Source organism: Microcaecilia unicolor, chromosome 7 (genome assembly GCF_901765095.1).
Source record: "Microcaecilia unicolor chromosome 7, aMicUni1.1, whole genome shotgun sequence".
NCBI classification, from domain to species: Eukaryota; Metazoa; Chordata; class Amphibia; order Gymnophiona; family Siphonopidae; genus Microcaecilia; species Microcaecilia unicolor.
The window spans coordinates 153,872,330-153,899,905 of record NC_044037.1 but is presented as its reverse complement, the minus strand read 5'-3'; the positions used below and the strand labels follow the sequence as shown (position 1 = coordinate 153,899,905).

Sequence of the window (27,576 nt, the reverse complement as noted above, 5' to 3'; positions counted from 1 at the left end):
CACAACTCCAGCTTCCATCCTTCACATACAAAAAGATCCATCATTTACAGCCAAGCCACAAGATACCACCGTATCTGCTCTGACCCAGGGGACAGAGACAGACACCTTAAAAGCCTGACTGAATCCTTCAAACACAAGGGCTACAACCCCAAAATAATCTCCAAGAATATTGCCTCCTCCCTCAAAACACCCAGGGAGAATCTGCTACAGTACAAAAAGAAAAAATCCACAGACAGAATCCCGCTTGTAGTGACATACAATCCAGAGCTGGAAAAACTGAGGAAAATCATAAGAGATCTACAACCTATACTCCAGGAGGATGAATTACTGAAAGAGATATTCCCATCCCCACCAGTACTGGCCTTCCGACAGCCACCCAATTTAAAACACAAGCTAATCAGAAGTAAACTTCCATCACAGACTGAAAAGGAACAGAAGGGCACACTTCCCTGTAATTTATCCAGTTGCAAACTATGCCAAAATATTTCACAGGACCCCAAAGTCATCCACAAAGGAAAGATATTCAACATAAAGGGATCTTTCACTTGCTCATCTTCCAATGTGGTATATATCATTCAGTGTAAAAAATGTAACGAAGGATGCTATATTGGAGAAACAGGCCAGATGCTTAAGACAAGATTCAATTTACATAGACATCATATGAACAATACTGGTGCCAGCAGGGTTCCCACGCCTGTTGGTCAACATTTTACAGGACCAGGATACTGTACCAGTGACTTCACAGTGAGAATCCTGAAAGGTAACTTTAAAACCATACAAGAACGTAAGACCTTTGAAGTCAGAATGATTGAATATTTTAACACCCAACAGAAAGGACTTAACAAGGATCTGGGGTTCCTAGCCCATTATAAACCATAAAGCTGTATGTCTCTGTTGATCACCCTCCCCTCACCTATCCACACCCATCCTGTTAGAATATCAATGATATGCTTTGATGTCCCCATGCATACTTCCTACCCACCCCCTCCTCCCACCCTGTCAGACTGTCATAGTAATGCTTGAATGTTTTCACTTATATACACTGTCAGCTAGCACATTTGCTTATTTCCGATCTGAGGAAGAAGGGCAACCTTCGAAAGCTAATCAAGAAATGTATTAAGTTATGTCCAATAAAAAAGGTATCATCTTATTTTCTTTTCCATGTTTTATTTTGTTTGATTTCTATTGATAACCTTAAGAGTGGACTAACATGGCTACCACACTCCTTTACACATTGAGTGGAACATCTTCTTAGTAGTGTTCTTCACATGGTTTTTTAAGTGTAAGATTTCGATCGATGGTAACTCCAAGAATTTTCAGAGTGTTTGATACTGGAAGGGTGAAGTTTGGTGTGGTTATAGTGATGAATGTATTTTTGTTGTGTTGTGAAGTAAGTATGAGACGTGTTTTTTCTGCATTAAGTTTGGAAAAGTTGGCTTAATCTTTGTTAATATATTTATACTAGGGAAAAAGGCATGTTTCGGAAACCACTGAAACGGGCGCTAGCAAGGTTTTGGTTTTCTGCAATTAATGTTTTCAAAGGGATTGTTAGGGATCTGTCCTTGGACCCCTTCTTTTCTCAATCTACACCTCTTCCCTGGGCTCGCTGATCTCATCTCATGGTTTCCAATATCATCTTTATGCTGATGACACCCAGCTTTATCTCTCCACATCTGACATCACTGCGGAAACCCAGGCCAAAGTATCGGCCTGCTTATCCAACATTGCTGCCTGGATGTCCAACTGCCACCTGAAACTGAACATGGCCAAGACCGAACTCATTGTCTTTCCACCCAAACCCACTTCTCCTCTCCCTCCACTCTCTATTTCAGTCGATAACACCCTCATCCTCCCCGTCTCATCTGCCCCGCAACCTTGGAATCATCTTCAACTCCTCCCTCTCCGCGCATATCCAGCAGACAGCCAAGACCTGTCACTTCATTCTCTATAACATCAGCAAAATTTGCCCTTTCCTCTCTGAGCACACCACCCGTACTCTCATTCACTCTCTCATTACCTCTCACCTTGACTACTGCAACCTACTCCTCACTGGCCTCCCACTTAACCATCTATCCCCCCTTCAATCTCTTCAGAACTCTGCTGCGCATCTTATCTTCCGCCTAGACCGATATGTTCATATCACCCTTCTCCTCAAGTCACTTCACTGGATTCCGATCAGGTACCACATACAATTCAAGCTTCTCTTATTAACCTACAAATGCACTCAATTTGCAGCCCCTCATTACCTCTCTACCCTCATCTCCCCTTACGCTCCTACCCGTAACCTCTGCTCACAGGACAAATCCCTCCTCTCAGTACCCTTCTCCACCACCGCCAACTCCAGGCTCCGCCCTTTCTGCCTCACCTCACCCTATGCTTGGAATAAACTCCCTGAGCCCATATGCCAAGCCCACTCCCTGCCCATCTTCAAATCCTTGCTCAAAGCCCACCTCTTCAATGTCACTTTCGGCCCCTAACCATTATTCATCTATTCAGGAAATCTAGACTGCCCCAATTTGATTGACTGCACTTTTTTGTCCTTTAGATTGTAAGCTCCTTCGAGCAGGGACTGTCCTCTGTGTTAAATTGTACAGCGCTGCGTAACCCTGGTAGTGCTTTATAAATGTTAAGTAGTAGTAGGATAAATGTGTTGTCATGGTTATGAATAATTTACATTGTAGTATGATGTTTCATATGTTTTTTTTTGTGTGATGGGGGGGGTGAGGAGGGGTGAACGGGGTTCCTGCATCAGTGTGTGTGTGTCACACAGAGAGTGTGACAGGGTTGATGCTGCTTTACTGGTAGGGGGTGGCAGGGGGCGGCAGGGGGCTTGGAGGTTGGTCAGCGTTGCTGGGGGTTCATCTCTTTGTAAGACTGCTGTTTTCAGTTTCTTTGCTGTGGTTTGTTTTTTGAGGTTGTGACATGAGTTTCGCTCCTGCACCTGTTCCGCGGAACGACTCTGGAGGAAATCTCGCACCCTGTCAGACTTCACCCATTACAAATTCATGCTTTCCTCCTTCCAGTCCTCCCTATTCCTTGCCAAACAGGAATATTACTCTCAATTAACCAATTCTCTTGGCTCCAACCCTCGTCGCCTCTTTGCCACCCTCAACTCCCTACTTAAAGTGCCCTCCGCCCCCACCCCCCCTTCACTCTCTCCTCAAACACTAGCTGATTACTTCCGCGATAAAGTGCAAAAGATAAACCTTGAATTCACTTCCAAGCCTTCTCCTCCCTGTGACTTCCTAACCCACTCCCTCAACCAACCTAACGCCTCCTTCTCCTCCTTCCCTGAGATCACCGAAGAGGACACTGCTCGCCTTCTTTCTTCCTCTAAGTGCACCACCTGTTCCTCTGATCCGATTCCCACCAATCTGCTTACCAACATCTCTCCTACAGTTATCCCCTCTATCTGTCACATCCTCATCCTCTCTCTCTCCACTTCTACTGTCCCTGACACCTTCAAGCATGCTGTAGTCACACCACTTCTCAAAAAACCTTCACTTGACCCCACCTGTCCCTCCAACTACCGCCCCATCTCTCTTCTACCCTTCCTCTCCAAAATACTTGAACGCGCTGTCCACAGCCGCTGCCTTGATTTCCTCTCCTCTCAGGCCGTCCTCGATCCGCTTCAATCAAGGTTTCGCCCACTACACTCGACAGAAACAGCACTCTCCAAAGTCTGCAACGACCTGTTCCTTGCCAAATCCAAAGGTCACTATTCCATCCTCATCCTCCTCGACCTATTGGCCGCCTTTGACACCGTCAATCACAATTTACTTCTTGCCACACTGTCCTCATTCGGGTTCCAGGGCTCCGTCCTCTCCTGGTTCTCATCGTACCTTTCCCAACGCACCTTCAGAGTATTTTCTAACGGCACTTCTTCCACCCCCATCCCGCTCTCTGTTGGGGTTCCTCAAGGATCTGTCCTTGGACCACTTCTTTTCTCGATCTACACCTCTTCCCTGGGCTCGCTGATCTCATCACATCGCTACCTGGATGTCCAACCGGCATCTGAAACTGAACATGGCAAAGACTGAGCTCCTTGTTTTTCCACCCAAACCCTCATCTCCTCTTCCCCCACTTTCCGTCTCTGTGGACAACGCCCTCATCCTCCCTGTCTCTTCAGCCCGCAATCTCGGAGTCATCTTCGACTCCTCCCTTTCCTTTTCTGCCCATATCCAGCAGACAGCTAAGACCTGTCGCTTCTTCCTCTATATTATTAGCAAAATCCGCCCTTTTTTCTCTGAACAGACCACCCGAACCCTCGTCCACTCGCTCGTTACCTCTCGCCTTGACTACTGCAACCTTCTTCTCGCTGGCCTCCCGCTCAGCCACCTATCCCCCCTTCAATCTGTTCAAAATGCCACCGCACGTCTTATCTACCGCGTGAACCGATACTCTCACATCACCCCTCTCCTCAAGTCGCTTCACTGGCTCCCAATCCGCTACCGTATACAGTTCAAGCTTCTCCTATTGACCTTCAAGTGCACTCATTCTGCAGCCCCCCCAATACCTCTCTGCCCTCCTCTCCCCGTATGTTCCCACTCGTAACCTCCGCTCTCAGGACAAATCACTCCTATCTGTACCCTTCTCTACCACCGCTAACTCCAGACTCTGCCCCTTCTGCCTCGCATCACCTCATGCCTGGAACAGACTTCCTGAGCCCATACGCCATGCGCCCTCCCTGCCCATCTTCAAGTCCTTACTCAAAGCCCATCTCTTCTCCCTTGCCTTTGGCGCCTAACCACCTTCTCCATTCATGTTACCTACACTGACTACATAGTTTGTAACCCCTAGATTGTAAGCTATTTAGTTATAACCTTTGATTGTAAGCTACCTACACTGACTACATAGTTTGTAACCTTTAGATTGTAAGCTCTCCAGAGCAGGGACTGTCCTTCACCTTGTGAAACTTGTACAGCGCTGCGTAACCCTTGCAGCGCTATAGAAATGCTAAGTAGTAGTAGTAGAGTTGGAATGAGTGTCTGTGTGAGGAACTGAAGGGGAGGGGAGGGGGAAGGATCAGCATTGCTGAGGGGAGTAGGGTGCCAGTGATTATGTAATACACAGAGAGTGAGTGCCCATGTATCCATGCCCTGCATCAGTGTGTGTGGGGGGAGGGGGTACTTGGAGGGGGGGTCAGTGTTGCTCTGGTGGATGGGGTGTCAGTGATTGAGTCTGTGATTGGGGGGGGGGGTGATGAGGGGTGAACGGGGTTCCTGCATCAGTGTGTGTGTGTCACACAGAGAGTATGACAGGGTTGATGCTGCTTTACTGGTTGGGGGTGGCAGGGGGCGTAGAGGTTGGTCAGCGTCGCTGTTGGGGGGGTCAGCTGTTTGTAAGAGTACTGTTTTCAGTTTCTTTGCTGTGGTTTGTTTTTTGAGGGGTGAAGTGAGGTGGAATGAGCAGTGGCGTACCAAGGGGGGGGCGGTCCGCTCCGGGTGCACGCCACTGGGGGGGGGGTGCCGCGGCGCACGCCTGCTGCGAGAGTTCGCTAACTTCTCTCGTTTACTGCAGCTCCCTCTGCCCCGGAACAGGTTACTTCCTGTTCCGGGGCAGAGGGAGCTGCAGCGAACGAGCAGTTAGTAAACTCGCAGCAGGCATGCGCTGCGGCACCCCCCCCCCCCCAGCGGCATGCACCCGGGGGGCTCTTTTGCGGGGGGGGGGTCTTCCACCGGGGGGGGGGGGGTTCCATGCTGCATCGGGGGAGGGCGCTGTACCCCGGGTGTCCGCCCCCCTATGAACGCCACTGGGAATGAGTGTCTGTGTGAGAAACTGGGAGGGGGAGGGGTCAGCATTGGTGGGGGTGTGGGGTGTCAGTGATTGAGTGTGTAATACACAGAGAGTGAGTGTCCATGTATCCACTTCCTGCATCAGTGTGTGTGTGTGTGAGATCGGTTGGGAGGGGGTAACTGGGATCCTGCATCAGTGTGTGTGTGTGTGTGTGTGACACAGACAGTCTGACAGGGTTGATGCTGCTTTACTGGGAGGTGCTGGCAAGGGGCTTGGATGTTGGTCAGCGTTGCTCTCAGTCACACATCTTGACAGGCAACGGCGGGGCTGACGCTGCCACAGGCACTCACCAGGAGAAACTTCGCCTCTCCTTCAGCAACAGGTCTCAGTGCCATCCTGCTTTCTCCGCCACACCACCTTTGTTGTTTGCCACCGTCTTCGCTCGTTCCCCCAAATCCAGCGAACGACTACCGCCTGTCAGTCCACAAAAGGGCAGCCGGTGCAGTGCGCGATGCAGAGAGAGGGTAGGCGGTGCGCTGGCGCGCTTGCAACAGTTTTCCTCGCTCGTGCGGCACGCTTGCAACTGTTTTCCTCGCTCGCACGGCTATGACGTGATGAGGAGTAGCTGTGAAATTGTAATTTGTTTTGGAAGGCTGACGGTGTGGGCACGCGAGTGGAGTGAACTTGCCTTGTGCTGCTGTCGTACCGTTCCGCCCTCGACGTCATCACGTTTTGACGCGAGGGCGGGACAGAGAAAAATGGTGACAGACTGACGAATCTATCGAACCTTACGAACCCTTCACTTCAGTGAAGCCACGGAGTCAGCTTCAGAACGTTGGAGGTGCTTTTTATTATAGTAGATACAACCAATACCTGCAATACCTGCTTGTTCAAAGTGATTTACATATTTACATTCAAAACCTCGGCTATATATACACACATTAAAAAGACTTTAGCTATGTATGCATATATTGAACATGTAAAATCTCAAATATACATGAGAAATGTACATAAATATATGCTAAGCATATGACCTATTAAAACAGTACTCGAATTTCACCTTACCCACAGACTTAAAATCTGCTATCCAATTCCTTACCTTAAGTCCCACAGAAAAATCCAGGTTTATAGTAACTTTCTAAATTGTTTCAAGTCTTCCTCTGTCCAAATTTCCCTAGGTAATCTATTCCACTAATTTGGTGCTAAATTGCTTTTAGAGTTTGTTTGTGAAGTATCAGTGTAACTCATTTGGGTAGCTTGTGTGATAGCCCAGACTATAAAAAGCTTGAATTGAAAATGATGATTTTGTAACAAAATAACAAAATTTGTCTTCCCTGATATGATCAGTATGCTAGTGGATATGGTACATTGTGTCTTTGCCAGCAGAGTTAATGGTAAGAGGGTTTCCATATAATATGCTAATGCTTCATTGTCATGACTGCTGTACAGCTTATCTCTGGAAGGCTTTGCATCAAAGCTTGCTTGTAGGGTCACTTTAAGGTCGCTCTGCATGTACCAGGAAGTGATGCAAAACTAATCCCGATTTACTGTTGGAAGAATCTGTTTGTGTAAGTATTTAAAAACAGATTAAAGCTAACCTAACACTAGATTACTGGGAATTGTGTAAACAGTGCTTAAGGACACAAACAGAAGCTTTCCAGGTAATTGAGGGTATGTTACATAACTGTTAATCAACTCCTTACTGGCACCAAATGAAATAAATTGCATTTCACTCTGCTCTCAAGATCTTCCATATCTTCCTAACACTTTTAGAATCTTTCACAAGATTGCTCAATTCATCTCTAAATTATTCATTTGTACCTCCTTTATTTTTATATCAGACCTGATCAAGACACCCAGACCAAAGGGAAAGTTCACACCGAGGGGCAGATGCAGAAAGCAACCACAGGACTTAGCTGTGGGGTTACCTTAGGTTGAACACAGGTTGTATACTCCCAGCAATGCAGAAAGTACTTGTGAGTGTTAACTCACATGGAAGACATAGCTTAACATTGTATTAAAGAATATGCTAATGAGCTAATTTAGATATTCTGTACAATGCAGAGAATACACTGCTCACTTTTGATGCATGCACAATGAGAGAATTATTTTTGCTAGAATCTGGGGTATAGTAGAAGGTTTTGTGGAGAGGAGTTTTTATCAATCAGGTTTAACAGCTGGTTTTGACTTGTTTTGCAAGCAGAAGGAAACCGCTGCAAGTTTTAAAGGCAGATAGAATGTAACAAGTATGTGCACCTGTCAGAAGAAAACTGAAGGTGAAAACACACATTGGCACTTGTTCTTCTGTGCCTAAATATGAGCTCTGAAAAAATGTAATGTGTAAATAATTTTTGCAGGGATCGTATTTAGGCGCAGAAGAACAAGCACTAATATGTGCTGACATTTTCAGTTTTGTTTGAACATGCACACAAGAAGCTTTGCTTACCGCAAAACCTTGTGTGCATGTGTCCAGCATACTTCCACCCTCCACCCCCCTACACACACACACAATTTGTTGCAGATTTTCTGCACATAAAATTTGCATGCAGTTAGCTTCTTGCATGCCATGGTATTACACTTGTGGTAGAAGCTATGTGCTCAGACATTCATGCACAGCTCTACTGCAAGCCTTTCTGCATCTGTCCCAGAGAGCTCTGAATGAGCATAAATCAAGGCTGTTGGAAGCTTACTTGGCACTCCCCCCGCCCCCCCATCTAACTTTCAGGTCCCTAGCCTCCCCCACTGAAATTTTGATAATTAAACTCAACGATCATGGTCATTCTAACACCACTCCTCCCAGAATGTTCCTGTAAAAGTACATAATTCAGCAACTTTTAAATTTATATCTATCTATCTATATATATATATATAGAGAGAGAGAGAGAGAGATCCATATATATGCTGATTTTATTACAGTGGGGGGAGTACCTGAAGAAAGAGCTGGAAGGGATGAGAGGACATACAGTGGGGGAAATAAGTATTTGATCCCTTGCTGATTTTGTAAGTTTGCCCACTGACAAAGACATGAGCAGCCCATAATTGAAGGGTAGGTTATTGGTAACAGTGAGAGATAGCACATCACAAATTAAATCCGGAAAATCACATTGTGGAAAGTATATGAATTTATTTGCATTCTGCAGAGGGAAATAAGTATTTAATCCCTCTGGCAAACAAGACCTAATACTTGGTGGCAAAACCCTTGTTGGCAAGCACAGCGGTCAGACGTCTTCTGTAGTTGATGATGAGGTTTGCACACATGTCAGGAGGAATTTTGGTCCACTCCTCTTTGCAGATCATCTCTAAATCATTAAGAGTTCTGGGCTGTCGCTTGGCAACTCGCATCTTCAGCTCCCTCCATAAGTTTTCAATGGGATTAAGGTCTGGTGACTGGCTAGGCCACTCCATGACCCTAATGTGCTTCTTCCTGAGCCACTCCTTTGTTGCCTTGGCTGTATGTTTTGGGTCATTGTCGTGCTGGAAGACCCAGCCACGACCCATTTTTAAGGCCCTGGCGGAGGGAAGGAGGTTGTCACTCAGAATTGTACGGTACATGGCCCCATCCATTCTCCCATTGATGCGGTGAAGTAGTCCTGTGCCCTTAGCAGAGAAACACCCCCAAAACATAACATTTCCACCTCCATGCTTGACAGTGGGGACGGTGTTCTTTGGGTCATAGGCAGCATTTCTCTTCCTCCAAACACGGCGAGTTGAGTTCATGCCAAAGAGCTCAATTTTTGTCTCATCTGACCACAGCACCTTCTCCCAATCACTCTCGGCATCATCCAGGTGTTCACTGGCAAACTTCAGACGGGCCGTCACATGTGCCTTCCGGAGCAGGGGGACCTTGCGGGCACTGCAGGATTGCAATCCGTTATGTCGTAATGTGTTACCAATGGTTTTCGTGGTGACAGTGGTCCCAGCTGCCTTGAGATCATTGACAAGTTCCCCCCTTGTAGTTGTAGGCTGATTTCTAACCTTCCTCATGATCAAGGATACCCCACGAGGTGAGATTTTGCGTGGAGCCCCAGATCTTTGTCGATTGACAGTCATTTTGTACTTTCTTCCATTTTCTTACTATGGCACCAACAGTTGTCTCCTTCTCGCCCAGCATCTTACTGATGGTTTTGTAGCCCATTCCAGCCTTGTGCAGGTGTATGATCTTGTCCCTGACATCCTTAGACAGCTCCTTGCTCTTGGCCATTTTGTAGAGGTTAGAGTCTGACTGATTCACTGAGTCTGTGGACAGGTGTCTTTCATACAGGTGACCATTGCCGACAGCTGTCTGTCATGCAGGTAACGAGTTGATTTGGAGCATCTACCTGGTCTGTAGGGGCCAGATCTCTTACTGGTTGGTGGGGGATCAAATACTTATTTCCCTCTGCAGAATGCAAATAAATTCATATACTTTCCACAATGTGATTTTCCGGATTTAATTTGTGATGTGCTATCTCTCACTGTTACCAATAACCTACCCTTCAATTATGGGCTGCTCATGTCTTTGTCAGTGGGCAAACTTACAAAATCAGCAAGGGATCAAATACTTATTTCCCCCACTGTAAGAGAAGTGGAAAAGTGATTCAAGGTAAAAGGGGCTGTAAAAATGGCAACAGAAGTTTGTGTAAAAAAATAAACAAAAGCAAGAAGAAATGGAAACCAGTATCAAAGTAGGTGAAAAAATAAAGGCCAAAGAAGTAGCATTCAAGAAATACTGAAGAATGCAACAAGAGGTACACAGAAAAGAATAATAGAATAAATCAAAAGAAGCAAAGAGAGAAAAAGGCTAGCAAAAGTGTAGGTGGAACCAAAAATGGGTATAGACGTAAAGAGAGTTGATGAAGGGGAAAGGTGGAAGTTTAGAAATTGGGGAGGTCCTTTTTACTAAGGTGCGCCAAAAAATGGCCTGCGCTGTTGTAGACACATGTATTGGACATGCCTAGGTCCATTTTTCAGCGCACCTGCAAAAAGGGCCTTTTTTATTTTGGCTGAAAATGGATGTGTGGCAAAATGAAAATTGCCCTGCTCCCATTTTGGGCCTGAGACCTTACCGCCACCCATTCACTTAGCGGTAAGGTCTCGCGCGTAAACATCAGCGCACATACAATGCCGGTTACTACCTGGTTAGCGCCACGCACTGGAAAATAAAATATATTTTCTGGTGCATATAAAAAATGAAATTTCTGCCTGGGCCATGCGGAAGCCGGGCAGTAGTTCTGAATTGGCGCGCGTAGGCGCCTGCACAGCTTAATAAAAGGATCCCTGACTGCTGGTAGATGCTGACAGCCATTCTGTGGAGAGGGAGAGAAAAAAGCAGATAACACTAAACAAATACTTCTGTTTGGTGTTCACAGGAGAAAATCCTGGAAAAGAGCCACAGTTGGCTGACAAAGGTATATATGAGAATGGAGTAGATATTGCACCATTCACAGAAAGTATTTATGAACAAACTTGAAAAATTGAAAGAGGACAAAGCTATGGGGCTGGATGAGAAAAATCCCAGGATACTGAGGGAGCTCAGAGAGCATCTGGCAGCTCCTTTTAAAATTTTGTTTAATTAATCCTTGGAGATGGGAGAGATTTCACAGGATTAGAGAAGTGCAGATATGGTCCCTCTTCACAAAATTGGTGACAGAGGATGTGGGAAACTACAGGCTAGTAAGCCTCACTGTGGTGGCTCGAAACGTATGGAGGTGCTGCTGAAGGAAAGGATGGTTAATTTCCTAGAATCAAATGAGTTGCAGGGTCTGAGACATGATTATACAAAAGTAAAATTGTGCCAAACAAATTTGCTTGAATATTTTTACTGGGTGACGAAAGAACTAGATCATATGCGCTAAAAATAGTCTACTTGGAGTTCAGGCTCAGGGCCCAAAGTAGTGAACTGGATTAGAAATTGGTTGGCTGATAGACAATAGGGAACAGTTGTAAATGGAACTCAGAGGAAAGAAAGTTGCTTGTGGACTGCTCAAAAATTGTTACTGGGGTCGATTTTATTCATTATATTTTCTTAGTGGCATCCCTGTAGGGTTAGTAGAAAAAGTTTGCTGAGTGGACACCCTGGAGGAAGTTGAAAAGATATCTAGAAAAATTGAAAAAATGGTCAAATGTTTGGCAGTTGTATTATAATGTGAAAAAATGAAGAATGATGCACTTGGGTATAAAAATCCAAAGGAGCTGTATGTGATAGGAGGCATCTTAGTAATATTAAGCTGAGGACCTCAAAGTGGCAAAACTATGTGGCAAGGCGATAGCCAAAGACAGAAGGATGCTAGGTTGCATACGGAAAGGCATAACCAGCAGAAGAAAAGAGGTGTTAATGCCCCTGTACAAATCATTGGTGAGGCCCCTCTTAGAGTATTGTATTCAGTTTTGGAGGCTGTATCTCACTAAGGACACAAAAAGAATTTTAGTGGTACAGAGAGTTTATGCCATAAGTCATATGAGAAGAGACTAGATGAACTGAATATAACGTAGAGGAAAGAAGAGATGAAATACTTGAAAGGCATTAATATACAAACAAATCTTTTTCAGAGACCAGGGGTACTCCAGCTCTGGACTTTGGAAACACTGTTATAGTGCATGAAATAATTGAGAAACGACAGACTTTTTGCGTAGTTATGGAGTATGTCTATTACCGGGCAGACATCTATAGTCTGTGCCCTGAAAATGGCAAGGACAGATCAAGAATATATATGTTATTTTGTATCATATGCTATGAGCTTATCGGATTGAGCAGACTAGATGGACCTTGCAGGTCTTTATCTGCCATCATCGACTATACAAAATGACGTTCCCAAAAGGCTCTGTGTTTTACAAATGTTACCCCTTAGTTTTTTAAAGAAATACTTTTAGATGTTACGTTGAGAGTTTACTTGGTTCTGTTGGAGAGATAGGAGACCAGGAGGCGTATTTTCAAAGCACTTAGCCTTACAAAGTTCCATGTTACTATGGAACTTTGTAAGGCTAAGTGCTTTGAAAATGAGCCCCCAGGAGACCTAAGGTGTCATGTCTGTGGCCGTGACCACCTTCAGACTTACCTTATTTCTGGGGGTCAGCTTCTAAACTGGCTTCTGCCTATCCTTTCTGGAGTAGTTTTCCTTCTGTGTGCTGGCTGCTTCCAGCATGGCTCTAATTACTCCACTCTACTGCACCTGGGGGTGCTGCCTGAGTTAGCTCTACCTCTGTCTCCAGCCTGGCTCTGTTTGCTCCTCTGTGCTGCACCTAGGTATTCTGTCTCTCTATGTTCTGTGTGTGCTCTGCCTGCTCCTTGGTTTGTGCTCCTCTCACCCACTGGTGGCCAGAGCCAGTGGCTGCCATAGTTTGTCTTGCTGTTCCTACCCGTTCCAGACTTTAGCCCAGTCCGGTCCGGTTCTTCCAGGCTGCCGGACTTGTCTCTCTTGTTTGTGCCTGGACAGCCTCTGTAGTTGCGTACTGATGGCTGCAGCTGCTCCTCAGGTGTTGAAGGGCTTTATTAATCACTTAGAGACTGCAGCCTTTGCCTTTGCATCGTCTAAGGTCCCTGGTATGTTAGAGTGCTCTGTGCACTGCTACCTTGTCCAGTTCAGTGTGAGTTTCTAGCTTGTTTTGTTACTAGTAGCTTGGGCATAGCTTTTCTTGTTGGCTTGTGTACAGCTTTACTAGTTCTCCTGTGTGGTGTGGTGTGTTGTGTTGTGTTGTGTGAGTTCCTAGCGTGTGACTAGTTAGCTTGGGCATAGCTTTGCTTGTTAGGTTGTGTACAGCTTTACTAGTTCTCCTGTGTTTTGCTTAGTGTGAGTTTCTAGCTTGTGACTAGTTAGCTTGGGCTTAGCTTTCTTGTTAGCTTGTGTACAGCTTTCCTAGTTTTCTTCTGTTTAGCTTTCTGGTTTTCCCGTGTGTGTTTTCCTTTGCTTCTGGTGCTTCAGCCCTAGTCCTGTCTGCTGCCAGTACTCCTTGCTACTGGAGCTCCAGCCATAGTCTTGCTACTTGACCTGACCATTGCCTCAATCTGACTACTCTCTGCCTGCTGCCTGACCCAACTACTGCCTGAACCCCGATACTTGCTGCCTGCTGCCTGACCCGACTACTGCCTGAACCCGGATATTCTCTGCCTGTGGCCAGACCTGACTATTGCCGGAACCCGGACATTCCTGTCTGTCTGCCTTGCTTTTGCCTAGGTGCCTGGGAGCACTTCTGTATTCTGCTTCCTGTTGTTCCTGCTTGCTAGTTCCAGTTCCGTTTTTCCTGTAAGCCCTGCCGGCTGCCCGAAACTGAGGGCTCAACCCTCGGGGAACGGTGGCATAGGTGAAGCCTAGGTCCAGTGTGTTCCTGTCCAGCGGGTTCCAGTCCCGTGTGTTCCAGTCCAGTGGGCTCCACTCCAGTGTGTACCAGTCCAGTGGGTTCCAGTCCAGTGCGCACCCGTCCGGTGCGTTCCAGTCCTGTGTATTCCAGTGCAGAACTCCAGTCCGGGGTTCCAGTCCAGCCTTGCCTCGTCTCTGCTTTGAAGGTGACCTTGCCTGCCACTGCCGCTCCACTGTAGTGGTCCAAGGGCTCACAAACCCAGTGCTTCCAGGGAAGAAGCCTGACATAAGGTTTGTTGGGAATTACTTCAAGACAGCTGGCAGGAAGGAGGGTTGGGTTTATCAGTGATGAGGAGGTACAATACTGCATGTTTTATTGAGACAACTTAAAGACTGGCTGTTCCCTAGTCAGGAGTTATTCCCCATGTGACTGTAAAGAGGTTTATTTGAGTTCTTTGAATGTTGTATATTTATTGGGAGTGGAGGAGTGACCTAGTGGTTAGAGCACTAGTCTTGACATCCACAGGTAGCCAGTTCAAATCCTACTGCTGCTGCTTATGATCTTGAGCAAGTCACTTAACCCTCCATTGCCTCAGGTACAAAATTAGATTGTGAGCCCTCCAGGGACAGAGAAATACCCAGTGTACCTGAATGTAACTCACCTTGAGCTGCTACTGAAAAAATGTGAGCAAAATCTAAATAAATAATACATTGCATGCTAAGACCAGTAGTGTAATTTATAAACCAATGAAGGAAATATGGAATGAGGGTGTGCATTTTATTGGTTCAGTCTCTTGCCCATTAGAGAGAATGGAAACTTTGCACCATGGAGGGATAATGCCTTATTATCTGGTTGGAAAGTGGCATAACCAAATTAGAACATCTTTTAAATGAGGAGGGGGTGTTGATGAGTTTTAATGAGCTACAACAGAGATAATGGTCTTAGGAACAGACACCATTTTGCCTACTTACAAGTTTCAAATTATTTTCACTCCATATCTCTGACAGAACATTATTCCTTGATTAAAAGAATAATTCAGGAATTCTTTCAAGCTGAGGGATGAAAAAGATAAGTGTCCAGATTGCACAAAGCATTATTAAAAATAGAACCAGGAATGGAGAGAGGACCTGGGAATACCCAAGGACTTGTTAAAATTAGTGTCCTATTTGGCCCAGTTTACCAAAGCTGATATTGGGTGCAGATCTTAGAGAGTACCAATACAGAATATTATATCAGGGATATTTCTCCCAGACTCAGGCATTCCATGTGAGAATGATTTGTCCTAAATGTGACATGGAAAGGGGCATCTTCTTGCACACCATTTAGACCTATACAAAAGTTAAAAGATATTGGACCAAACTTTTAGGGTATTTAACTAGAATAGTAGGGCAAGAGATGAGACCAACCCTAGAAGGGATTAGTGTAGATAAGGTTGAAGTTTTAGATGTATATGGAAAGGGTCTGAGGTTGCTGGTGCGACAAGTTTATTAGGGAATAAGATCATTTTGAAACACTAGATAGAAAGTGCACCCCATTCACATTGGAAATGGATTAGCCTACATATTGTGATGGGATGGAAAAAACAGCTAACCACAGCTTCTCCTAGACATAAAACAGTTTTCTGAGAAAACATGGTTACATATTCAACATGATGACAGAGAACAGAGTAAGAGAGACAGATCACGTTAGTTAATGGGAGGATACTCCCTTGCACATATTGGGCTCAAGTCAATAAAGGGCGCTAAAAGTTAGGTGCCAAAAAACTGAGCACTAAGCTATTATTCTATAATGGCAGCTTTGCACACCAACCCCTGGATTCTATATAGCTTGCCTAGAGATCTGTGCCAAAATCCAAGCGTATTCTATAACGTGTGTAACTTAATTGGCTTAACAATCTAATCAGCGTTGATAACAGCTCTTAACAAGCAATAATGAGAACTAATTGGCAATAATTAGAATTTACTTACATAACTCACTAAGCGCATTCTGCAATGGTACAAATAAGTACCTGTATATAATATGTAAGCTGCATTGAACCTGCTATGAGTGGGAAAGCGCGGGGTACAAATGTAAGAAAAATAAAAATGCAGTGTGCCTAACTTCTAACACAAGCAGGCAAAAAGGGGTGTGGTTATAGGTGGGGAAATTAGCATAGTGTGGGCATTCTGAAATTTACGTGCATAGTTGTAGAATGTGGCCCAGTGAGCCTAAATCTACGTGCCGGGATTTATGCCATGTTTTCGTTGGTATAAATGGAGGCGCGTAGTTTTAGGCACTGAGATATCAACTAAGCATATTCTATATACCGTGCCTAAATCTAGGCACTGCTTATAGAATACACTTAGCTTTGATTTCTGCGCCAGTTTTTTAGGCGCCATATATAGAATCTCCCCCAAAATCTGTTATAGTATTCTAAAGTAAGTCTACAGTAACGTACCCAACTATAGAAACAACCACCTATCCATGTCTATGGCTGGTTTAAATGGTGGCGCCTAAATGTGACAGTTGTGTGCTTAAAAACAAGTATTCTACAAAGCGTGTGCAAGGTTAATTAGAATGTCCCTGACATGCCCATTCTCCTCCTACATTAAATGCCTCCTTTGCAGTTGTGCAAGAGAGAAGTTAGGTGCTGAGTTTACAGAATAGGAGCTTAAATCAGTTAAGCACACAACTCATTAGTGCCAGTTAGTGATTGTTAATTCCAGTTATTGGTACTTTTCTCCAATTAAGTGCCAATTTAACACCAATTAGCTAACTGGAGTGGAGGAGTGGAGTGGAGTGGCCTAGTGGTTAGGGTGGTGGACTTTGGTCCTGGGGAACTGAGTTCGATTCCCATTTCAGACACAGGCAGCTCCTTGTGACTCTGGGCAAGTCACCTAACCCTCCATTGCCCCATGTAAGCTGCATTGAGCCTACCATGAGTGGGAAAGCGTGGGGTACAAATGTAACAAAAATAAAAAACTGTGTTATATGTGTAACTGATCCTTCCCTATAACTGAGTGGGCAATTGTGGACCTAGCTTTAAGCACTATTTATAGAATTTGGGAGATTGTGGGTAACTGAGAGACCTGTGATTTGCGAGAAAATTGGAAGAGGGTGAAACGGAAAAGGGGGGAGGGTATTGCATAACATAGACTCTTAGATATCAGGGAAGACTATAAGAACACTGGCCTGCCCTAAAGCTGAAATGACCTATGGAGAACATATTAGGAATCTGAAAGGGGCAAGGACTGGTAGGAAGTGTGGTGATGGATATAAAGGAGGGGTGAGGACAAATTATAAAAAAAGATGAGAGTTGCTGGTACTGAAAAAACAGCAAATTATATTACTTAATTTGGTTTGCTGCTGCGCCATAGCGCTTTGAGAATTGAATTTATGTTGCAGATATATAACTGTAGCTATTGTAGTGTTTTTGTGGGGGAAAGAAAGGGTGGTAGAGGGGGTGGATAGAATTCTTAAGGGGGAGGCGGGAAAAAAGAAAATATAGATGCAATTGTTCTAAATTTGAGAAATCTGGAGAGTGTACTGTTGGTTTTTGTTGAACTTATTTATTTACATGTTTCTGTGTGTTACTTTTTCAATAAAAAGATTTTAAACTAAAAATGTTTGTTATATCACAGTTCTACTTCTGCATCTCTAGTAGCCCCTGGGAATACCTAAGGTTTATGGTTTAATTCACGCTTAATAAACCCCTCTATGGGAATTGACTTAGGAGAGTGCCATTTTTTTGTCTGGTTCACAGTCTATGGAATAGTTCACTCTTGGTGATTAGGGCTGAAAGTTCCCTTGTAAGGTTTAAGATTTTATTAAAAACATAATTTTTTATGCAGTTTGAATAGTCATTTTTCACTTGTTTCTACAGGGAAGAAAAAGAACGTTGGATACGGGCAAAGTATGAGCAGAAGCTCTTCCTCACACCACTGCAATGCCCAGAGCTCTCCCTAGGCCAGCAGCTTCTAAGAGCCACAGCTGAAGAGGACTTACGAGCAGTTATCCTGCTGCTGGCTCATGGGACACGGGATGAAGTGAATGAGACTTGCGGTGAAGGAGATGGGCGAACAGCTCTGCATCTTGCCTGCAGAAAAGGAAATGTTGTTTTAATGCAGCTGTTAATATGGGTGAGCCATCCACTCTCCAACAATTTGTTGTTTGGTGTGTATATTGTAGGTAATTTTCATAAGTATTTCTACAGTTAAAACAGCGCTTTACCGGCAGAATTGGGCTTTTGCCAAATTACATGTTCAATATATGTTAATGCATTCTCTTTGAAAACTAGGTATAAAGTTCATAGAGACTTTGCCTCACGGTAGAGATTTTGATCATTGCCACTTTAATAATTATATATGAATCACTAATAAAAGCTGTTGTCATTAGATGTTTTAATCAAACATTAAATTTGATGGTAAATTTACCAGAATATACACCATGAAATATAATGACAGTAGCATAATGTTTAGTTTTCAGCAACACTGTAGGGGCTCTGCAGTTGTTGATGTATATGTGTTCTATAAATAGTACTTTTTTTTGTGCCAGTACGCACCGGTACAGCATACCGGCACCTTTTTCCTGAGTGCCAGCTCACCTCCCGCCCTCAGCTTCCCGAATTTCAGTTTGTGCCGCCCTGCGTTGAAATCTTTTATTTTGCCTGAAGTCGCAGCAGCGAACCGGCAGTGAAAGCAACAAGCAGGCTCACCTCCAGCCTTCCCTTCCCTCTCAGCATCCCACTTTCCTCTGATGTAATTTCCTTTCCACGAGGGCGGGACGCTGAGGGAAGGGAAGCGAGGAGGCGAGCCTGCTGGCTGCCTTCATTGCTGCTGCCGCTTTTGAGTTGAAGTAAAATAAAAGATTTCAACGCAGGGTGGCAGGAACGAAAAGTCTGGAAGCTGAGGGCAGGCAGCTGAGGCTGGGATTGGAACTGGAACTCGGGGGCAGGTGGAGGCTGGGGTGAGTCACTGGACATGGAGGGGAGGATAGGGGGCAAAGGAGAATCGCTGGACATGGAGGGGAGGGCAGAGGAAAATCGCTGGACATGGATGGGAGGGGAGGACAGGGAGAGAGGAGTTTTGCTGGACATGGATGGATGGAGGGGAGGGAAGACAGGAGAAATGCTGGACATGGGTGGAGTGGAGGGCAGAGAAGAGAGGAGAAATGTTGGAGAGAAGGAAAGACAGAGGAAGGAGATGCACATGGATGGAGGGGAAGGGGGAGAGGAGAAACGGAGGAGAGGGAAGACAGAGGAAGTAGATGCACATTGGGAGAGAAGAAATGCTGGGCATGAGTGGAGGGGAGGGAAGAGATGCACATGGATTTAAAGGAGAGAGGAGAAATTCTGGACACTGATGGAGAGGAGGGAAGAGAGAGACAGTGAGATGAACATGGATGGAGGGGATGGGGGAGAGGAGAAATGCTGGACGTGGATGGAGGGGAGGGAAGACAGAGGAGGAGATGCACATGGATTTAGGGGAGATGAGAAATTTGGGACACAGATGGAGGGGAGGGGAGAGAGTTGAAATACTGGACATGGATGGAGGGGAGGAAAGAGAGAGGAAGTGAGATGAACATGGATGGAGAGGAGGAGAGAAAAGAAATGCAGGACATAGATGGAGGGGGAGAGGAAAAATGCTACACATGGATGGATGAGAGGGAAGAGAGAGGAAGGAGATGCATATAGATGGAGGGGAGGGAAGAATAGGAAGGAGATGCATACTGATGGAGATAAAGTGAAAAAAGGAGAAAAACTGCACATGGATGGAGAAAATAGGCAAAAGCTGGATCCACTCTATATCTCCTCCAGTCAAGTCTGCGGAGGACCCAGCTTTTACTTATGGATTTAGGGCAAGAAATGAAGAAGAAAGGAGGAAAGTAAATAAATGGAAAGGAAGCCCTGGAAACGGAGTTAAGGGAACAGATAGAGAGCAACATAATCAGAGACTGGGACCAACATGATCAGAAAAACAAAGTAATCAGACAACAAAGGTAGAAAAATCGTTTTATTTTCATTTTAGTGTTTGGAATATGTCCAATTTGAGAATTTACATCTGCTGTCTTATTTTGCACTAGGTATACTGGAGCTGTAACAGCTTACAGAAATTATTTATAATGGAAAAAAATCACAAGTTATTTTTTTTCTCCTATACTGGTATAGTATTTTCAATGATAACTGTTTATATGTGCCATGGCTGGTATAAGGGGTGTGGCTACCATCGGGGCAGAGCCATAGATGGTGATCCCGCCCATAATGAGTACAGGTACCTTTTTTCCTACAAAAAAGCACTGTCTACAAATATGTACAAAACTTCCTATAATTAATGGTCCACAATATTATTGTGAGCCTAAAAAGAATGAGAGAATAGCTTAATGATTAGGGCACTGTGCTGACAACCAGAGAATTCCGATTCAAATCCACTGCTGCTTCTTATGATCTCGGGCAAGTGCTCCTTGTGATTTTGAGAAAGTGGTACAACACTCTATTGCCTTAGTCACATTAAATTAGATTGTAGGTTCTCCAGGGATAGGAAAATACCTAGTGTACCTGAAAATAACTCACCTTGAACCACTACTGAAAAAGTGTGAATTAACCCCAAAAAATAGATTTTGAAGGGCCACTCTCATCTGTTCTTCTAAAATATTTTACATTAGTTTATATAGAACATATGAAATATTTGTATTCTGTTTCATTCTTGTCATCCTATTAAATAGTCTAATTTCAAACCAACAGATTTGCTTGGAAATGGCAGCATGATCTAGCCACCCATCACATGGATAAATTTTGTCCATTTCACTCATTAGCTGGACAAAATTTAACTAGTTAGTGTGGGAGAATTTTCAAATGCAAAGAGTTGTCCAGATAATTCCCAAAGATACCCAAACAGGGTATATTCATGTCAGACAGCCACAGATGCCCAAGCTCCTCAAATTGGCATTGGTATGTAGTCTTTAAGAACACAATTACTGGAATAAGGAGATCTGATTTTTGCACCACCATTTTGGACAAGCCTGTTGAGAGAAATATGGAAGCTGTTGCTGTCAAATGAATTAGACAGAGGTCACAAAGACTTTTTAATAATTTTTTGTTACTGTATAAAATTCTAGGAAAACCAAATAGGTTGGATTTAGCATATCTATAAAAATGGATTAATGTACATCTTTTCAAATATAAGTATAATTGAAGAGTAAATTAGGATTTTGAATTTTAAAAAGTCTAGATTTCTTGCTGTGGGTTGACAGAACTTTTTGTGCAGTTGTAAGGCAATGCCTAAACTACAGTCTGCTTTCTTGGCAGTATGGTGTGGACGTGATGGCCCGGGATGCCCATGGAAATACTGCACTGGCCTATGCCAGACAAGCTACGAGCCAAGAGTCGATTGACATTCTCCTGCAGTACGGATGTCCTGATGAACAATTTGTCCTCATGGCTACCCCCAGCCTATCCAGAAAGAACAATAATAGGAACAACAGCAGTGGTGGTGGTGGTGGTGGGAGAATGCCTACTATCATATAAGAGAAAGCACCTTGTTGGCCTCAGATTACTCCATTTCTCTTCAATGTTCTGGCCTTGTGTGTTTTATATAAAAGTTTCTCAGCTTCTTCTACCATTGCCAGTTGAAACATTTCTGAAGAGACCAGAAGGAGAAAAGGGAGGGTTCAGCATTGAGGGAAGGGGATTATATTTCACAGGATTATCCTGAAAGCTATTGAATGTGAAGGAAAGAAAAAGAAAAGAAAAAGAAAAGAAGCAGTCACTGGCTCAGTACAGAAAACTTGAGTCCATTTCTATGATTATTAGTAGGGGAAAGGCTCTACAGGTGGGGGGAGAAAGGAGGGGAAAAAAGAAATGGCATCTTAACTGACTGTTAAGCACATCAGTACATTTCACCTCTACCTAACGGAGCACTTGGATTTTGTTCTCTTCTCAGAAGAGCTTGACAGCATAAATCAGAAGCAAGCACGGAGTTTGTCAGATTTGAGGCTCCAATGATGGTATGTGTCAAATCAGTTGTAGCTAATCTGTCCAGAGAGAATACTAGCTTCATTACACTTGTATAGTTGAGTTCTTCCAGCATTACGGCTGTTTAATAGAACATGATTAGTCATCATGGAGAAAGAAGCATATTAGCCGAGGAGGTAGTTACACGCCATGCTTCGGTGATTACTTGGATGTGATTGCAATATTCTTAGAAGTATCATATTATCTCAGACATGTTCTTTCAAGCCCTCAGAGCCCTCCTTTCTAAATTCACTGTCATAATTTAGTATCTGTTTAATTTCTCAGCCCAAAGAAATGGAAATCAGTGACTTGAATGTTAGCCGACTGTAGTCTCCCTGGTACCAAGCAAAAAAATAATAAAAGTAAATGAAAAAATAAAGATAATGCTGTAACACGAAAATTTGTAATTACTTTTTTGGGGAAAAATATCTAGGTCCTTTTATTAAAAACCAGAAAAAGCATTTTTTTCTTACAAACACAAGAAAATTTGTTCTGTCTGTTTGCCAAGGTGAAATGTGTTTAGGTTTTATTTCTTTCAGTCACATTTGTGATTGCAATGCCTAAGTTATACAAATTTTTGTATTGTGTCTTTAGATGATATGTATGTAAAAATATTGGAATAAAAAAAATATATGAAACCTGTATTGATTTTTGTACCAAATGGTACCCAATCTTAATTCTAAAAATCAGTAGATCTGGATATTTGTTCTGAAAATAATATGTGACTCAGGTACATAAAAATGGCAAATGAAGTTAATAGCAATAGAAAATCTTTAGGTGGGTCTCCTATTTAATTAATTTACAAGTTATTATTGTTATTAGTAGTAGTAGTATTGTTATTGCTGTTGTCTTCATGTGTTGCCAGTTTTCACTCCATTTGTCCAGGTCCTGATTATTATTGATATTATTTTATTATATCATCATCATCCTGATTTGTCTAGTACATACCAAATGTACACATTACTGTTCAGAGGCACTGGGAAGGTAAGAAACTGTGCATTATCAGCAGAAATGGGCATTTATAAAATTGCCTGCCCTATAATATGTGCTGGTAAACCTATGTGTGTAGTGACGGCGTGTGCATATATGTACCCACATCTTGAACAGGCATTCACAGAGATGGGGTTGGGGAGGAACTTTATCAAAGGACTTATATGATAAGTCAGCGATTCTGTGAGATTCAGCCCCTAAATGGATTATGCTTGGGCAAAATGTATCTTAACTACTCCAGCCTATCCATATAGGGCTGAGGCTGAATTAGGATAGAGTGAAGGGAGGAACCAGACATTACAGATATAATAGTGATATTCTGCCTCTATACAGATATCTGAGGCCTAAAGTAAGACACCTATCAGAACAGTAGGAGACAGGAATCTGCAAGTGCTCATGCAGTACAGATATAGAGCAGACCATACAAAGTGGATGGTAAGGTAATAAAAGAATTTGTCGAAGTAAAAAAGATAAAAGCACAGTGCCTGATGTGGCCATGTTTCGCCTATATAAGACTGTATCAGGGGCATATAACTAAGAGGGAAATTAATATTGGTTGTGGCAAACAGCCATTGCAATTCTCCACACAGATTCTCTCTAAAGATCTTCAGAGTAAAAGCAGTGCATGAATATTCATTGTGGATATCCTGAAAACCTGACTGGCTGGGGAGCTCCCAGGGGACGATTGGGAATCACTGGCATAGACCAAAATGGGTGATAGTATTGGAAGTATAATCTAATTCTATGAAGTATAGTGTGAGAATATACATTTGTATTACCCCATCAATCATATTTTTTGATTCTTTATAACAATTTTCATATCTAATATCTGAATATGGTGTAAGTACCAATGAATTATAATTGTAAACTTTTTCAAACAAACTAGAATGGGCTTTTTAAATTTAAATATTAGAGAGTAAATATTTGTGTATGTAGTGACCACATATAGGTATTTGGGTAACTTATCTATATATCTGTATACAGATTACTCTGACTGGCAGACAAAGAGGTGTATAGAAGAGACATTTAGGCACATAGGAGAGTGGTTCCAACTTCAGTCTGGAAGCCCCTACAGGGACGGGAAAAGAGAATATCACCTCTAGTTATAGTCCCAGAACCAGGGCGGATTGATCATTCAGGTGGCCGAGCAGTGCCCGAGGGCCCAGAGGCTCTAACCGGAAGCCCACCGCTTTCCCCTCTCCCACCAAATACCTGCCTGCCACGGCCACCACTGCTGCTGTTTCAGCAGTGGAGGCAAAAACAGAGAAAAAGATCACGGGGTCACACTGTTCCTGCTTATGGCTGCCGGTCCCAATTTCCTCTGACATAATTTCCTGTTCTGGAACAGAGCCGGTCAGCCGCGAGCAGGAACAGTGCGGCCCCCCGATCTTTTACACTGTTTTTGCTGCCACTGCTGAAACAGCAGCAGCGGTGGTGGCTGCGGCAGTGGGGTATTGGGTGGGAGTGGGGAGAGCCTGGTGCGCCAGTGGCAGTGTTCGTGGGGGAGGGAACAGAGGGGTTGGGGGGGCTGAATAAAAAGACAGACACTGGATGGAGAATGGAGTGAGGAGGGGGAACAGATGCCGGATGGAAGGGAGGAAAGATGGGACAGATGCTGGATGGGAGGGGGAAGGGGGACAGATGCTGGATGGAGGGGGAACAGACATATGGAAATGAGGAGAAAAGCGGCAGATGCTAGATGTAGGGAGAAGAGGAGGGTCAGAGGCTGGATGAGGGGTAGGGAGGGGTCAGATGCTGGATGGGAGAGAGAAGTGGTAGACGCTGGATGTAGGGAGAAGAGGAGGGCCTGATGCTGGATGAGAAGGAAAGGGGACAGATGGAAAGAGGGAGAGCAGGGATGAGCAGGGATGGACACTGGACAAGGGAGAGAGAAGGGTCATATGCCAGATGGAAATAGGGAGAGGAGGGGTAGATGCTGGATGGGAGAGAGAAGTGGTAGACGCTGGATGTAGGGAAAAGAGGAGGGCCTGATGCTGGATGAGAAGGAAAGGGGACAGATGGAAAGAGGGAGAGCAGGGATGAGCAGGGATGGACACTGGACAAGGGAGAGAGAAGGGTCATATGCCAGATAGAAATAGGGAGGGGTAGATGCTGGATGGAAGGGGGAGGGAGAATGCAGATGCTGGATGGAACTGGGGAGAGAGAGGGGCCTGAGTGGAAGGAAGTGAGGAGAGAGAGGGGACAGATGCTGGATGGAGGAGGGAGAAAAAGAGGAGAGACTCTGGATGGAAGTGAGAGAGAAGGGTCAGATGCTGGATGGAAAGAGGGGAGGGGTAGATGCATGAAAAGGAGAAGAAGGGGGCAGAAACTGGATGGAAAGGGGAAAGAGAGAGAGGGAGCAGATGCTGGATGGGGGGAAGAGGGGCAGACGCTGGCGAGAGTTAAGAAGAGATTGAGGAAAGAAGAAACGAGACTGGGACCAACACAATTAGAAAAAGTAAATGGCCAGGCAACAAAGGTGGGAAAAATGATTTTTATTTTTAGTTTAGGATAAAGTAGTGTGGTAGCTGTGTTAATAAATACAGAAAATGGAAATAACGTGATATCTTTATTGGACTAATTTTAATACATTTTTGACTAATGTTTAGAGACCCAACCCTCCTTTCTCATGTCAGAACAGAATACCTTAACAGTATACTGTCCTGACCTGTATAGCCCAGAATCAGCCCTACCCTTTCCTACCCCCCTCCATCCATCCCTGTAGCATGACATCAGCGCTACCTTGCTTTCCCTTCCTACCACCCCATCTACACCTATAGTTCGGAATGAGCCCTACCTCTCCCTTCCTACCTCCCATCCACCTCCATAGCCCAGCATCAGCCCTTCCCTTCTTTACCCTACCCTCCATCCCTCACTGTAGCCTAGTCTCAGCCCTATCCTACCCCCTACCCATCCCCCATAGTCTGTCATCTCCCCCACCCTGAGGCACATCAGCATTAAATATAAAACCTTTTGCTTTCTAATGTCCTGGGCACAGCAGAGCCCCCACCCACATTAAATATAAAGTTTTTTTTTTAATAATAATTTTAACCTGGGCACTGCAGAGACCATCACCACCCAAAAACCCACCAAAATGAGAGGAATAGACAACTTTTTAAAAATTAAACTGGGCACTATTAAAATGTATTGTTGGTAAATTTCTGGGTGGGGATGGGCTCCTCATTGCCTAGGGCAAAAGAGATATATTTAATGATTAAAATATACCTTTTTTGTAGTGAAGAACCCACCCCCATCCAGAAGCCCACCACCACCAGCCAACATTTTGAATACAAAAATTACATGACATAAAAAAAAATGTATTTAAATTTTATTACCTGATGCTTGCAGTTGCACGTGTCATGTGGTGCACAGCACCCTGGCTCCTGTAGCTGACTCAGACTGTGTTGTGGGGCCGCAGGGGAGTGATACTGTGACTGTGATCGAAGATTCGAGTGACTCACTGTTTAATCCAACCGGTACTGAATCATCTATACAGTAGACCGAGACGCGGACAGCAGGCACAGGTGAACTAAGGAGTCAATCCCACGACACAGCCAGGTCAACAGCAGCCTTTCCTATGCGGCCAGCACCATCGTGCCATGTGCACTGCAGACCGGGGGGAAGCAGGCAGTGCCGTGTGGCTGTGGCGCATGCAGCAGCTGTGCTTCTATTTTAGTGCAAGTCGCGAGAACGAGGCTGAGGCAGCATGCACGGCCGTGGCGTAGGATAGAAGGCAGCGCTGGCCGAGGAGGAGGACCAGAAGTCAAGAGCTGATGAGACTGGCAAAACGCAGGTGGGTGGGACGTCAGCTGAGCAGGCTGCCACTGAGACGGCAGAAACTAAGGCTGTGGCCCGTTCTGCTGCTGCTTTGCTGTGTACTTTTCAGTGGCGCAAAACTGGGTGGGCCTGAACTGAAATTGGGTGGGCCCAGGCCCACCCTTAGCTACGCCCCTGACTGGAGAGGAAACAACTGATATGGTAGATGTGAGTACAAACAACATCTTGGAAAATGGGGGTGCCCAACTCTGTGCTTGGGTCAGTCTGCCAAATAAAGGAATTATTCTCTTATTTGTCAGGCTGACCATGTGCAGTATATCCTGATGCACTGCATTGTATCAGGCTCAACAGTTTCCAAGATGGCAGTGTGGAGGCATGCGTGAATAGGCATTGCTCCTGTTCTCTTACACTGAAGGTGAATAAGGGTCTGGGAGAGTATCATGGGCCAATGTATTTTTTGGGAGCGAAGCACAAAGGTACAAAGGCCGCTTGAGCCACTAGGGCCCTGATGGCGAACCTATGACACGCGTAGCCATTTTCGATGACACGCGGCGCCGCCGCAGTGTGGTCCGCCCTCCCTCCCGGAAACTAATCTTAAAGCCTCCTTTCACATCGCAGCAAGCAGCAGCAGGGCAGGCCACTCCTTCCTTCCGTGTCCTGACCTCGCCTGACGTAACGTCCGCGAGGGTGGAGCACAGAAGGAAGGAGGAGAGGTCTGCCCTGCTGCTGCTTGCTGCAACATGAAAGGAGGCTTTAAGGTTAGTTCCGGGCCCGGTAGCGGGTGGAGGGGGGGCCCGGCGACCTCGGGTGGG

General features: G+C 44.7%; 1 protein-coding gene across 2 annotated transcripts in view; it reads left to right on the top strand.

Moving 5' to 3' along the window:
- Window positions 1-22,590, top strand: part of AGAP1 (ArfGAP with GTPase domain, ankyrin repeat and PH domain 1) — a 2,358,592-nt gene extending 2,336,002 nt beyond the window's left edge. For both annotated transcript variants that reach the window (XM_030210552.1, XM_030210551.1), the window contains exons 17-18: window positions 17,873-18,128; window positions 21,293-22,590. In XM_030210552.1, coding sequence (XP_030066412.1) covers window positions 17,873-18,128; window positions 21,293-21,511 — 475 coding nt within the window. In that variant the 3' untranslated portion in view covers window positions 21,512-22,590. The remainder of the gene's footprint in view (window positions 1-17,872; window positions 18,129-21,292) is intronic.
- Window positions 22,591-27,576: the final 4,986 nt, after the last annotated feature.